Source organism: Entelurus aequoreus, linkage group LG03 (genome assembly GCF_033978785.1).
Source record: "Entelurus aequoreus isolate RoL-2023_Sb linkage group LG03, RoL_Eaeq_v1.1, whole genome shotgun sequence".
NCBI lineage: Eukaryota > Metazoa > Chordata > Actinopteri > Syngnathiformes > Syngnathidae > Entelurus > Entelurus aequoreus.
Window position 1 is genome coordinate 70,858,527 of NC_084733.1, and position 16,362 is coordinate 70,874,888.

Below are 16,362 nucleotides of genomic sequence, written 5' to 3' on the forward strand. Positions count from 1 at the left end.
AACAAACTCTTAATTTAGAGTTATTTGGTTAGGGTTAGGGTTCGGGTTAGGGTTAGGGCAGTGGTTCTTAACCTGGGTTCGATCGAACCATAGGGGTTCAGTGAGTTGGCCTCAGGGGTTCGGCGGAGGTCAAAACACACCCGACTCATCGTGTAAATACAAACTTCTCCCTATCGGCCTATTACGGATACGGCAACAGCTGACTGATTTGCAGACGTGTAATTTGTTGTGAGTTTATGCACTGTGTTGGTTTTGTTGTTTGAACAAGGTGATGTTCATGCACGGTTCATTTTATGCACCAGTAAAAAAAACATGGTAACACTTTAGTATGGAGAACATATTCACCATTAATTAGTTGCTTATTAACATGCAAATTAGTAACATATTGGCTCTTAACTAGTCATTATTAAGTACTTATTAATGCCTTATTCGGCATGACCTTATTACAACCCTAACCCTGGCCCTAACCCTCTAACCCTAACCCAGTGGTTCTTAACCTTGTTGGAGATACCGAACCCCACCAGTTTCATATGCACATTCACCGAACCCTTCTTTAGTGAAAAATAAAATGTTTTATTTTATTTTTTTTCAAATTCAAGACAAAGTTATATGTTTTTTTTTACTAGTGCACAAAATGAACCGTGCATGAACATCACCTTGTTCAAAGAACAAAACCAACATGAACTCACAACAAATTGCACACTTGCAAATCAGATGAAAAATTAGAGGGAACATTGTTTGGGGGTATCCATAATACTTAGACTTAGACTTCTTTTTTATTGTCATTCAAATGTTAACTTTACAATACAGATACGCCGGTAGGGAGAAGTTTTTATTTACACGATTGATTGATTGATTGATTTAAACTTTTATTAGTAGATTGCACAGTACAGTACATATTCCGTGTAATTGACCACTAAATGGTAACCCCCGACTAAGTTTTTCAACTTGTTTAATTAAGTCGGGGTCCACGTTAATCAATTCATGAGTCTGGTGTGCCGAACCCCTGAGGCCGACTCACCGAACCCCTAGGGTTCGATCGAACCCAGGTTAAGAACCACTGTCTTAAAGTGTTTTTTAAATGTGTGAATGGAACTGGAACATTTTAAGGAATCATCCAAACTGTTCCACAGATGACCCCCCCTGACAGAAACACATCTACTTTTTAAGCTTGTCCTTATGTTTGCTTTCTGAAAGACAGCTGAGCCTCTGAGGTCATAGGGACTCTCCCTAGGTATCTATATTGATTGTTTCTGCAATTTTTTTGTAAAAAGAAAAAAAAAGATAGGCCTAACGACACCAATGCTACTCACCCTTTGACGGCACTTTACAAAGGCGTTGTATTTATAGAAGTACATCATGCCTGTCGTACAAGTGTGACAAGAAGTTAATCACCACGTACGACAACACAACAGTAAAAATAAATAGTGTACTCACCAATAACTTTTGAGACCACGGCTTGCGAGTACTTTTCTTGTAATTATTACTGACGCTGTGACGTCGACTTAGCCATCCTGTCTCTATGGTTATCATCACACGTCCGTCACAAAGCAAGGCAACGGACAAGCAAACGCACGCTGGTGGAAGACGGCCACCGGTCGACTTATTGCCACGCTGACCTGCAGCCGAGGTGTTCCCAAAGGGGAGGGCGCGAGGTGCACATGTAACCATTGAGTGGCGGCCCATTCAGATGAAGATGTTTGCCATGCACAACAAGCGGCGCGGTGGGCTTTCTGTGTACTTCTTTGCTAGTTTGACGTCTGCTCTGGGGCTGAACATCAGAGGAGCGTCTGCAGAGAGAAAAACAGGTTGTATGGGTCCTTGCACACACACTCACACACACACACACACACACACACACACACAGTCTGCCTGTGGTGATGCCTGAAGGAGTGCCATGGAAACAAGCAGTGTGACAGGCTGTGTGTGTGCGTGAGGGGAGGGAGGGGGGTTGTCCGCCACAGCTGCAGGCGCTTCCTTCTTGACAGCCTGATGAAGACATCACTGCCACAACAACAACTACTAGGGAATTAATTTAAAGCACACACACACACCCACACACACACACACCCACACACACACACAGTAATCAGACAATGTTAACTGTTGTGAGACTCAAAATGTTCATTAGCAGGCGTGTAAAACATCCAGGGACTAAACCGCCGCCCCCTTCCGCCTCCCTCAGCAGCAGCACTGCATTCTGGGACCAGATTGCCCCGGCGACTTCGACTGCAGAGATTTGCCATCTTCCCCGGGAGAAAAAACATTGATAAATAATTCCCAGATTATAATCAGGCGTCTTGGCAGAGCAGCTTGTGGAGGAAGCACGAGCAGCGGCGCATGCAACAGCTGCTGTAACCTTGTCAGACTCTTCTCTGTGATTGGTCGACTGCGAAACGCGCGGGGAACATTCAGCGTGACCTTCGCGACACTGATTGGCTAACAGTTGACAGCTTGGAGGTACACGACCGTGCCCTCCCATCAACTCTCATGTGCCAACCGTGCCAATCACAAAACAACACGGACGTCCATATTCTCCACTTTGCTGCACTTTTTGCCGTGCCCTCAGTGTCCTCTTGAATAAAATGCCCCTCTCTTTACTTTTCTTACGACCCTTCGCCACAAACAGCCCACAAAATAATCACATCAATCAATCCGAGATTATTTGTACAACCCTTAATCACAAGTGCCTCCAAGGCCTGCACAAACCACAACGACATCTGAACCCACATCCCAGCAAGGAAAAACTCCATCCATCCATTTTCTACTGCTTGTCCCTTTTGGGGTCGCGGGGGGTGCTGGAGCCTATCTCAGCTGCATTCGGGCAGAAGGCGGGGTACACCCTGGACAAGTCGCCACCTCATCACAGGGCCAACACAGATAGACAGACAACATTCACACTCACATTCACACACTAGGGCCAATTTAGTGTTGCCAATCAACCTATCGCCAGGTGCATGTCTGGAGTAAAACCCCACGGAGTCACGGGGAGAACATGCAAACTCCACACAGAAAGATCCCGAGCCCGGGATTGAACTCAGGACTACTCAGGACTTTCGTATTGTGAGGCACATGCACTAACCCCTGTGACTCCAAAAGCCCCAAAAATGGGAAAAAGACAAAAACCTTGGGAAGGTGCCGCAGATGTGAGGACTAATTATGAGCAGATCGATACGGAAATATCAAAACCGCCAAAACCAGATCTTTATGCTGTAAGATCGATTCTCAAATCAAAATATTGCAACTTTTGTGTCAACTTTGTTAAAAGTTCAAGTTAAAGTACCACTGATAGTCACACACACACTAGGTGTGGTGAAATTAAAAAAATTGACCCATCCCTTATTCCACCCCCTGGGAGATGAGGGGAGCAGTGAGCATTAGCGGTGGCAGCGCTCGGGAATAATGTTTAGTGATTTAACTCCCAATTCCAACCCTTGATGCTGAGTGCCAAGCAGAGAGGTAATGGGTCATATTTTTTATAGTCTTTGATATGACTCGGCCGGGGTGAACTCACAACCTACTGATCTCAGGTATTATAGGTGACTAAGTGCGTTATTATTAGGTAGAACAGCCTGTTCTCATTTGTTTTGCTCTTTTTCTTACTATTGTTTTTTCCCATTAAAGAAAAGAATAAAAACAATAATAATACGATTGTGTAACGGCATAACCAACTGTGTCAACAATTCTGGTAAAACGAAAATATTAATGTTCAGTTACACATTTAGAAGTGTTTATTATGGTTGTTGTAACGTTTCAAATTAATTGATAAGTTAGTATTTAGTATTTTGATTAACTATCTAAACTCTGTTTACATTTATGTATATTTTATTTATGTTTTGAGAGCTTCTAATATTTTTCAAATTATTTAAATTAGTATTTCATTTTTATAAATAACTAATTAAACTTTGTTCATATTTTATTTTTTATTTTGAGAGCTTCTAATATTTTTCAAATTCATTGATAAGTTAGTATTTCATTTGTTTGATTAACTATCTAAACTCTGTTTACATTTATGTATATTTTATATTTGTTTTAAGAGCTTCTAATAGTTTTCAAATTAATTATTAGGTTTGTATTTGATTTTTATAATTAACTAACTAAACTTTTTTTTATATTTTAGGTATATTTTATTTTTATTTTGAGAGCTTCTAATATTTTTCAAATTAATAAGTTAGTATTTAATTTTTATAATTAACTAACTAAACTTTGTTTATATTTTAGGTGTATTTTATTTGTTATTTTGAGAGCTAATATTTTTCAAATTCATTGATAAGTTAGTATTTAATTTTTTTAATGAACTAACAAAATGTTTCTTTCTAATATTTTAGATCAAGGGTGTCTAAACTTTTTCACCAAGGGCCATCAAGTATGAAGGGGCCAATTTGATATATTTTAATTAAAAAAATAAAAATAAATGCTTTATACAGATATATATATCTAAAGACAAAAATGTTGTGTTATAGGTGACCTAGTATATAATTACTAATTATTAGTTTACAATGTTCTGAATTTTCTCATTTCATTCAAGATTTTTTGCTCTTTTTTGCTCACATTTTACTGTTGTTTTTTAAGATAGATGTTATTATTGGAAAAGCAGAGCAGACACATTAGGTATATTTGCACCAAGTATCATATCAGATTGGTATTGTCGATACCACCCTGAATTTTGCTTGGTATAGGATCGGAAAGAAAATGTGGTATCGCATATCACTAGTGGGGACCCCCTTTCTGGGTGACCGGCTGCAATGGATGCCAAGTGAATACAGTTATTGCAAATGATTCATGATACTGTGAGGCTCCCGTCCACTGGGAGGCCAAGCAGAGAGTCGTAGGAGGTCTTCTTCCATGTCATAGAGGACTGGTCCTCCACGGGTCACGACTTAAAACATCTAGCGCGTCCTCCAGGCTGGTACCTCTCAAGAGATTATCCGTGGTCACCTTGTAACCTCTCAGAGCAGAAAAGAGAAGCGGCAGGTCAAATGGTCTAAAACAGAGTCTATTTAAAAGCTAGAGTGTATAGATGAGTTTTAAGGTGGGACTTAAATGCTTGTATTGAGGTGGCATCTCTAACTGTTGCTGGTAGGGCATTCCAGAGTACTAAGAACATAGAGAACAAGAGTAAAAGTCTGGTATGGACTTTAGTGGTCTGGATGTCCAAGCTGAAATTATTTGCACAGACGTATCCTGGTAGCGTCTCTTAATTGGTTACAGCTCCTGTGGGACACAACTTGGGATTCTAACGCCTCCAAACCGGCACCCAAGCCCAGCCAAAAACCGGGAAACCACCCCCCGGGGCTCCAAACAGAGCCAAGACCGAAGGCGGGGGTTTAAGCAAGTGTGTGGGATTTCAGCTCGTCAGAAGCTCAGGGTCACCTCCACACCCCTTGCTCACTTTGAAATGGACCCCTGGTGGCAGTTCCTGGGAGAGCCAAGTGATGTCTCTATCAGCCTGTCAAAAAGAGATAGCCCGGGGCTCTACCGGGTCCCCTCCGAGCCAATCAAAGTCTTCACAAAGCACAGATGGATGCTCTTTCACCACTGTGCTACTGCTAAGGAGGATGGAGGGGGCGAGAAGGGGGTGTTGAGGGGTTTGTTGTGATGTGCCGTCCCCCCCACCCCCACCCCATCAGATAAAAACAAGCGCACCATCTCACGGGGGGCCAAAGCTCAGATCAGCTCGGACTATGTTTATTATATGCTGTCAGCCATTTTTCTCTGCAAAAATGGATATGGTAAATAGTTAGATATGCAGAACTGAGACAACGATTTAGGCATGTATTTTTAAAAAAAAAAACATATTTAATGGTATGTACAACAATGACAAAACAAAAAAACAGCATAGAGCGTAAACTGTGTGTCTATATCAGGCAGCATTAAAAATCCTTACCAAAAAAGGAAGTTGTGCAAAAAATACATTCACGCTGACTTCTGGCTTATAATGATATTAGCACACGGATCAAGAGGAAAATATTGCCACAGTTTGTTTTCCATGAATTGTTAAGCTGGCATTAAATTTACCTTCGGGCAAATATCTGAAGAAAAAAAAAAAAAGAGAGGCAGGAGATCTAAGGTAAGCCAAAGCCGACGCGCCTCATTCCTCCTCTAAATTACATCCAAAGATGAAGGCAGAGCCTCGCACTGCTCCTTTCTTTACCTCCAGGCGGCTGATTGACGGGGCCGTGCGCTGCCCTCCTCCTGCTGCTGCTCACACCGCCTGTCAGCCGGGGAGGCAAACACACCGGTCAGAGGGCGACTGGAAGGGGGAGGGCAGAGTCGGGGGGCGCTACGGCGGGGTCATGGGCTCGGGTGGCGCCGGTGCGTTGTCAGGTGGACCGGGTCGAACCCTGCTCAGGCACGGGGGGCCGGCCTCTTATCCGCCTGAGCTTACTTTTTCCTGCGCGGTTGGCTCTGGCTCGGCGCTCTCAGGGCGCTGTACTGCACCTGTGAAAACAAATAGGAGTTTGGTGGGAGGCAGGTAATCCGAGCTCAGCGGAGCGCACGGTAATAGCTCCCCAGAGGAGAGCCGGTGCAGGGGGAGAGCGAGGCGGCCTCGCATGTAATGAATCATTTTTTAAACACGGCAGCATGAGGGAATTAATCACACAGAGGAAGGGTTTGAGGAGTCGTGGGTTTTGAACCACCTCCTCCTCACTTTGCACCCCATCACAATATCAGAAACACACACCAACCGCAGAGATGACCCTGTCAGGCTTCTCAGAGACGTGCAAACTGCAACTTAATGTTCATCCAAGAAAAAGTTTGCTAAAGTCCAAGAAGAACTTAAACCAGTCTTGTTTGGATGAAACAAGCATTTCTTCTCATTGTTATTATTACGTACAGTACAGGCCAAAAGTTTGGACACACCTTCTCATTTCAATGCGTTTTCTTTATTTTCATGACTATTTACATTGTAGATTGTCACTGAAGGCATCAAAACTATGAATGAACACATGTGGAGTTATGTACTTAACAAAAAAAAAGGTGAAATAACAGAAAACACGTTTTATATTCTAGTTTCTTCAAAATAGCCACCCTTTGCTCTGATTACTACTTTGCAGAGATGTGGACTCGAGGCACATGACTTGGACTCGAGTCAGACTCGAGTCATGAATTTGATGACTTTAGACTCGACTTGACAAAATGTAAAGAGACTTGCAACTCGACTTAGACTTTAACATCAATGACTTGTGACTTCACTTGGACTTGAGCCTTTTGACTTGACATGACTTGCTACTTTCCCCAAAACCTAAAGCTTAAAAAGTTATTTGGGAGCGCTCCGTAGCTTTCATTTTGTACGTGTCTGTCTATCAGCGTGTGTGCTGCGTGTCAGCGTGTGTGCTCTCAGTACAACAGCCAATCAAATTAGATCTACGTTGTTTTCATCACACAGCATTCAGCCAATCAAATTGCAGGACAACCAATGAACAAGAGTTGTCAAACAACGCGCCAGTGAGAAAGATTTATACCAAAGTTGGTTTCGTTCGGGTATAAAAACTACGACTTGGTCAACAAAAAACGAATTTCCGTATGCAAATTACGCAGTTCGAATATTACAGACGGAGACGCAACAACTTCCAACTTCGTTCGACATTTGAAGTTGCACAAAGAAGGGTAAGTTTTGAATGTAAGATAACGTTTATTGGCTAAGTAACATGACTTTTATTTGCTGTGTAGTTAAATCAGTGAGGCTGTAAACTCACTGCTAACGTTATAACCATAGACATCTTATAAGTAGACGCAGCATCGAGGGCTACTGCCTACTGGCGCAGACGAGACGCGGGGCCGCCATCTTGGAGTGGTGATCCGCTCCACTCACTGCAATTCATTTGGCAGGAGCAATGAACTGTCAGTGCATTTAATTCATTTTACCTCACTGAATAACACTCATTTTCACACGCTATTTTGTCATACGTGTAGCTATGATAAAGGACACATGTTTTATTATTCATAGTTTGCTTAACAGTAATATAATATTCTTATATGCTATAAGTGACCAGACGTCCGAGATCAAAACTGGGAATATAAGCCCAGAGAAGGGGGAAAAAAACGGTCAGCTATTTTTAAGTTGAAGAAACAATATGATTACGTTATATATACATGCGTATATCCTACATAAACAATGTATGAATACATTAAATATCTATATATCTTATAGACTGTATCTCTGTTGCTGCAGCAGCAGAGAGTTTATTCTGTCTTGACACTTTGTATTGATATTTTGTATTACATTCTTCCCTTAAATGATCATGTTTACAGTGATTGTTATATATGTATTTTGTATGTATTTCGCTTTGGATAAAAGCGTCTGCCAAATACTTGAACATATATAAACACCTGAAAGTCTTTATATCAGCTAAAACCACCAATCTGTTTCACTGGATTCAGAATAAAACCAAATGCTGTCTTACCCAACAATGTTAGTATTTGAATATTGTTACTTGAAGACTTATTCCTGGTTACAATTATACTGTTAAGAAAGTATTGTCTTATATTTTGCCTAAAATGAGAATGCACCATAATCAGTGGCGGCTGGTGAATTTTGTTTTAGGTGGGGCTGAAAGTTTGTAAACCAAACCCCTTTAGGGGCGTCATCCTCCCCCAGAAGATTTATTTGTGATTTTCACATACAAATATTGAAGATCTTTGCTCCTTCTCAACTCTGTGGTAATGTTATTTTCATAAAATACAACCAATAGTACCAATAGTACATTAATGTTAAATCTTACTTGTGAAAAGTAATCCCCCGATTCCTATTTTCAACAGTCCGCTCATTTGGGCAGGAAAACGCTGAACACCATCTTTGTTTTCTACCTGTCAACTGTCAGTTTAGGCTGCTCGCCGGCTCCTCATCACCACTTCAAGATGCAAATTGCTCGCGTCACAGCAACCAATACTGCGTCTACTTATAAGATATCTATGGTTATAACGTCATTGCAACTGCAGTTTGCTACCTTATTCATACTTTTTATCAAGTGATTTTTTTTAAGCAGGGTTGCATGAGGTACCTGTACTTAACGTTACGTTAGTCAATGTATCACACACAGTAACATAACGTTAGACGGCGGTCAGCAGCACTGCGTATTTTAGCCACCTACAAAAAGACAAACAGTCAAATAAAGGTCAGTTAAAATGTATACTATATTAAGAATATGTGTACATATTGCATAGGGCCCTGACATCTAAAAAGTACAACTCTGTTCATTGTTATGTTCATGTTTTTGTTATGTTTTTCATGTGTACGCACACATAAACACACATACAGTATGAGATGAGATCAATGAGATAAGGTAAGAACAGAATAGAAACTGCTGTGGAACTAGTTACAATGCAATATGCCATGGAAATACAATGTTAACACTTTTGTACAAATAAGTACAGCTGCACTTGTTTTTGCAAATGTGTTTATTCTGTAAAGGAATGAGTTAAATGTTTAAAATTGTTTAAACTATTAAAATGACTGGTTAATAGTGCTATTATGAATTGCAATGTCAGTACTATTTTTTTTCTTGCTATTTCAAATGCACTTGTTTTAATAAATAAATACAGCGTTTTAAAAGCATACACAATCTGTGTAAAAATATTAATCTGTGGTTAAAATGACTTGAAAGGACTCGAAACTCAAAATGCAGGACTTGTGACTTGACTTGAGACTTTCCAGTCTTGACTTTGGACTTGACTCGGGACTTGCCTGTCTTGACTCGGGACTTGACTCGAGACTTGAGGGCAAAGACTTGAGACTTACTTGTGACTTGCAAAGCAATGACTTTGTCCCACCTCTGCTACTTTGTACACTCTTGGCATTTTCTTGATGAGAAGAAGAGAAAGAAAAGGATTAAGGAAAAAGAAAAATAAGAAGAAAAAGAACAGGGAGAAGGAGAAGGGAGAGATGAGAAAGAAAAAAGAGAACTAAGATGACAAAAGAGAAGAAAAAGAAGAGGAAGATAAAGAAGTTGAGCAAGTAGGAGAGGAAGAAAAAGTAGAAAAAGATCAAGACAAAAGAAGAGAACGAAAAAGACAAAAGAGGGGGAAGAAGAAGGGAGAGATGAGGAAGAAAAAGAAGACGAAGAAGGACAAAAAAAGAAGAAAAAGAGGAGGAAAAGTAGAAAGAAAGAAGTAAAGTAAGGAAGGAAGTGTTTTTCCAAAGACACAACAGTAGGGACAAGTATATACATATATATATATATATATATATATATATATATATATATATATATATATATATATATATATATATATATATATATATATATATATATATATATATATATATATATATATATATATATAATATACAATAACATTATTACTGTATTTAATAATATCACTGTTTAATATTATTACTGTGGTTAATGTTATTACTGTGTTTTATAATATTACTGTGTTTGATATTATTACAGTGTTTTATAATATTACCGTGTTTAATATTAGTACTCGGTTTAATTTTATTACTGAGTTTAATATTATTACTGTTTAATACATAAATTGACCAGAGTGTGTGAATGTGAGTGTGAATGTTGTCTGTCTATCTGTGTTGGCCCTGTGATGAGGTGGCGACTTGTCCAGGGTGTACCCCGCCTTCCGCCTGAGTGCAGCTGGGATAGGCTGCAGCACCCCCACAACCCCAAGAGGGACAAACAGTAGAAAATGAAGGGATGGATGGGTTATTATTGTGTTTAACATTATTACTGTTTAATATTATTTAAGTTAACGTTAAAGTACCAATGATTGTCACACACACACTAGGTGTGGCGAAATTATTCTCTGCATTTGACCCATCACCCTTGATCACCCCTTGGGAGGTGAGGGGAGCAGTGGGCAGCAGCGGTGGCCACGCCCGGGAATAATTTTTGGTGACTACTGTGTTTGATATTATTACTGTGTTTAATATCATTACTGTGTTTAATATTATTACTGTGTTTAATGTTATTACTGTGTTTAAAATCACCTGTGTTCCACTCATGCGCTCATGTTCTGTCATACAAATCCATCATTTTGTGTCAGTCACATCTTCCTCCCACTCTGACATCACCGCTGATCACCAAATTTTAAGGGTGTAACAATTCCTCTTAAGGATTCGATTCAAATTATAATTTAATGTTGCCGATACGATATTAGTTTACTGTATTTAGAACGATACGATCTGAAACGATTCAGTGAGTTGAAATCAATTGAGTAACTTCTATCAAGCAGTGTGACTGTGAAATAAATAGTGGATATTGCAGCTAAAGTTTCCTATATTCCTGTTATTTATTGAAAGGGAATTATTTATAAATGAAATATGGATACAAACATGCAAGTAAACAACAATTAATGACCCATACATTCACATCTTATTTGAATAAAGTGCAAGAGGAAACATGTTTTGCTCTCATTTTCAATATTCAAGCAGAGTTCAATAAAAGTACATAAACCAACATTTTAACTGCTTTTGTTTTCCAACATAAAAGTAAAACAATATTAATATCAAAACTAAAGTGCAATCAACATCTTTTCAGGTTAATAAATGGTTTGTGGTTTGATTTATTAAAGTTAAAGTACCAATGATTGTCACACCCACACTAGGTGTGGCGAAATGATTCTCCGCATTTGACCCATCACCCTTGATCACCCCCTGGGAGGTGAGGGGAGCAGCGAGCAGCAGCGGTGGCCACGCCCGGGAATCATTTTTGGTGATTTAACCCCCAATTCCAACCCTTGATGCTGAGTGCCAAGCAGGGAGGTAATGGGTCCCATTTTTATTGTCTTTGGTATGACTCGCCCGGGGTTTGAACTCACAACCTACCGATCTCAGGGCGGACACTCTAACCACTAGGCCACTGAGTAGCAGAGAAAAGCCACAGCAAATACAAACGCCACAACACAACAACATAAAGCCACAACTTAAAAATTTCAAGCCACAACACAATATAAAGTCACGACAGGGTTTGGGTTTTTTGGGGGGGTTTTTTTTGGCATAAAAAAATACAATCATGTGTGCTTACAGACTGTATTGATCTATATTGATATATAATATAGGAACCACAAATATTTAAAAAAAATAAAAAAATATATATATATTTTTTGTGCGGCCCGTTACCAATCGATCCACGGACCTGTACCGGGCCGCGGCCCGCTGGTTGGGGACCACTGCCTTAGAGGGACATTATTGGGGGCGTGCCTTAAAGGCACTGCCTTTAGCGTCCTCTACAACCTGTCGTCACGTCCGATTTTCGTCTATACAAACAGCGTGTCTGCCCAGTCACATAATATATGTGGCTTTTACACACACATAAGTGAATGCAAGCATACTTGGTCAACAGCCATACAGGTCACAATGAGGGTGGCCGTATAAACAACTTTAAAGGCCTACTGAAATGAAATGTTTTTATTTAAACGGGGATAGCAGATCCATTCTATGTGTCATACTTGATCATTTTGCGATATTGCCATATTTTTGCTGAAAGGATTTAGTATAGAACAACGTCGATAAAGTTCGCAAAGAGTCTGATAAAAAAAAAACCTTGCCCCTACCGGAAGTAGCGTGACGTTGTCAGTTGTTCACTCCCTCATATTTTCCTATTGTTTTCAACGCAGCTAGAGCTATTCGGACCATTACCCCATTAATTTGAGCGAGGAAGAAAGATTCGTGGACGAGGAACGTTAGAGTGACGGACTAGAATGCAGTGAAATACACATTTTTTTTCGCTCTGACCGTAACTTAGGTACAAGCTGGCTCATTGGATTCCACACTCTCTCCTTTTTCTATTGTGGATCACGGATTTGTATTTCAAACCACCTCGGATACTATATCCTCTTGAAAATGAGAGTCGAGAACGCGAAATGGACATTCAGTGCCTTTTATCTCCACGACAATACATCGACGAAGCTCATGCTAATTAGCATGAGCTAACGTGATAGCATCTGTCTCAAATGCAGATAGAAACAAAATAAATAAATCCCTGACTGGAAGGATAGACAGAAGATCAACAATACTATTAAACCACGGACATGTAACTGCACGGTTAATAGATCTCAGCCTGGCAAAGCTTAACAATGCTGTTGCTAACTACGCTAAGGCTGACTTAGCAACTTAGCAACCGGACCTCACAGAGTTATGATAAAAACATTAGCGCTCCACCTACGCCAGCCAGCCATCATCTGCCCAGCTCATCAACACCCGTGCTCACCTGCGTTCCAGCGATCGACGGCGCGACGGAGGACTTCACCACGATCATCGTTGCGGTCGGCGGCTAGCATCGGCTAGCACGTCTGCTATCCAAGTGAGTAATCCTTGTTGTGTTGCTACAGCCAGCCGCTATACACCGACCCACCTACAACGTTCTTCTTTGCAGCCTCCATTGTTCATTAAACAAATTGCAAAAGATTTACCAACACAGATGTCCAGAATACTGTGGAATTATGAAATGAAAACAGAGCTTTTTTGTATTGTATTCAATGGGGAAGGCATACCTCTGTTCCCCGGGCTACGTCACGCGCATACGTCATCCTCCGAAGGCTTTTTCAACCGGAAGTGTGGCGGGAAATTTAAAATTGCACTTTATAAGTTAACCCGGCCGTATTGGCATGTGTTGCAATGTTAATATTTCATCATTGATATATAAACTATCAGACTGCGTGGTCGGTAGTAGTGGGTTTCAGTAGGCCTTTAACACTGTTACAAATATGCGCCACACTGTGAACCCACACCAAACAAGAATGACAAACACATTTCGGGAGAACATCCGCACCGTAACACAACATAAACACAACAGAACAAATACCCAGAACCCCTTGCAGCACTAACTCTTCCGGGAAGCTACAATATACCCCCCCCCCCCCCCCCCCCCCCCCCCCCCCCCCCGGAGGTCTCAAGGTTGGCAAGTATGCTCTAGTATACTCTGGACTGAAGCTGTGTGCCTTCATTGTTTTTGTAGCCGTTGTTTTAAGGCATGTTTAAAAAAATAAAATAAAATGCACTTTGTGAAAGTCAAAGTATAGTATTTCCCATATTTGTAGTGGGTATTAGGATTATCTCAGGGAGAGCATGTCCCAAATTCCAAGCTGCTGTTTTGAGGCATGTAAAAAAAAAAAATGCACTTTGTGACTTCAATAATAAATATGGCAGTGCCATGTTGGCACTTTTTTCCATAACTGGAGTTGAAGTTGTTCTCTTATTTTGGAAAACCTTGTTTTTGATTGATTGATTGAAACTTGTATTAGTAGATTGCACAGTACAGTACATATTCCGTACAATTGACCACTAAATGGTAACACCCCAATAAGTTTTTCAACTTGTTTAAGTCGGGGTCCATGTTAATCAATTCATGGTAAAGTTACATTGTTTAATGCATCCAGCGGGGCATCACAACAAAATTAGGCATAATAACGACTGTATATATCGGTATCGGTTGATATCGGAATCGGTAATTAAGAGTTGGACAATATCGGAATATCGGATATCGGCAAAAAAGCCATTATCGGACATCTCTACAAATATACAATCATTGTTTATTCAGTCAGTGTAGATTAGTATTTTTCTATAATGTATGATCTTTAGCGCTGAAAGAAATGTAGCCAAAATAACTGGAGTTAACTGAGCAACTTATTTAAATAGCTTTTTGAGAAATTCTAAAGAAATACCAAATTAAATTAACGGTGAAAATGTATAGTTTGTTTCAATTGTGTTGATATTTCCTCAATCTAAAGGCAAAGTGATCACAGGGCGAAGTGAAAAAAGCAGCTAAAATGCGCCAACTTGCTTTTGAAGCGTGGCCGGTGTGTGCGGAAAATCTGTTGAATAAAATCCCGGACCTTTATGCTAATGAGATGTGCGCGCCACTATTAGTACCGGGAGATGGAGTGTGGGAACAAAGTGGCAGCCTGGTGCATCACAACATGAAACTGTGCTCAGAACTGACAGATGCTTCTCATTTCAGTGTCGTCAGAAGTCCTCGTTTGAGGACGACTTTGTAGATTTGTGCGGCTGCTAATTGCCAAGTCACATTTGCAAGAAGGACAGGAGTCTGTCTGCAGCCTTTGTTTTTTTTGCATCCGCACCTATCTGACGATTGTTCTAAGTCAACAAAAACAAAATGTCTGTTTTTTTACGCGGGGTCTCCTGGGTATACCGTGTTATTTTTTCCCCCCAAAGCAGCAATGAAACATACTTGGGATGAATCTTAAGGATGTTTTGTTTTGTCTTTTTAAGACTTGGAGTTGTTCTCCTCTGCAGCACAGTAGAACAAGAAAAAAAAAAAGAAGAAAAAAAGTCTTGTTTCTTTCTGTGGTGTTTCAAAGCTCAGACGTCGCATCCCAACGGGGAGGAAGACGGACAAAGGACTGCGAATCAAAATGCATCCGCCACCTTGTTTTGCCAACTCAAGTCGTCCAAATCTCAAACATGACAGACTCGCGGTGACATCACAGAGAAGCCAGCCTCGGTTTGCAGCGGGAGGACATCAAGGGTGCGGGTGCAGACTCGGGCGAGAGAGTCTCTCCGCATCCGGACTGTCAGGAGTTCCGCGGGGGTGCGCTACCGACCTGGAAGATGAAGGCGGCTGTGTGGCACTTCATTTCCTGCCCGTCAAAGGAGCGCGACTTACGCCAACCTGACAGCACGTTGCAACGTCGCTTACGTGAATTAGGCCCTTTTCCACCGTAGGTACTTTTTCCAGGAACTTTTCAATTTACCCAAGTAAATAAACCAAAAACTATCCGGGTAGATTTAGTTCCCCATGGAACTATTTTTTAGTACCAGGTAGCGAGGTGTGACTTTCGAAAGGTTCCAAGAACTATAGAGGGGGTAGGCTGTGCTGTTGACTGCTAATTGGTTGAACACAGTAAGGGGCGTTCCTAAAAATTTGGATTCTAAGTGTCAGCCGCCATTGCGAGATGATTTGTTTATTTAAACTACCGTATATTCCGGAATTAAGCCGCTACTTTTTTCCTCCGCTTTGAACCCTCCGACTATTAAAACTGTGCAACTAATTTATGGATTTTTGTCCGCTAACGGCCACATTGTTTTGTCTTCAACAAATAGTTCTCATAAAACGCCGACAGATAAACTGAAATGTTGTTATTGTTTGTGCAATGGCGCCATCGTTTGGGCAAGTTCTCCCACTGCAGGTGCTGCAGGCTGAAGGTCTACAGTATTTTCTATTGCTTAGTGCCTTGAACCGAAGGTACAAGTGCTGTTCCGTTTTCTAGTCCTCCATAGCGTTCTACTCTTTTTTAGTCAATACTCCAAGCAACGTTTGTAAGTTGTATTATATAACTAGAGATGCCGATAAATGCTTTAAAATGTAATATCGGAAATTATCAGTATCGTTTTTTTTATTATCGGTATTGTTTTTTATTTTTTTATTTTTTTATTAAATCAACATA

General features: G+C 40.5%; 1 protein-coding gene across 3 annotated transcripts in view; it reads right to left on the minus strand.

Moving 5' to 3' along the window:
• Positions 1-1,614: 1,614 nt before the first annotated feature.
• The window catches only part of mctp2a (multiple C2 domains, transmembrane 2a), a 120,241-nt gene continuing 105,493 nt past the window's right edge, over positions 1,615-16,362 (minus strand). For 2 of the 3 annotated variants that reach the window (XM_062042581.1, XM_062042580.1), the window contains one exon: positions 5,786-6,441. In XM_062042581.1, the coding sequence (XP_061898565.1) occupies positions 6,385-6,441 (57 nt within the window). In that variant the 3' untranslated portion in view covers positions 5,786-6,384. Of the gene's footprint in view, positions 1,791-5,785; positions 6,442-16,362 lie in introns of those variants that run through there. The other variant, XR_009825345.1, reaches the window with a different exon arrangement.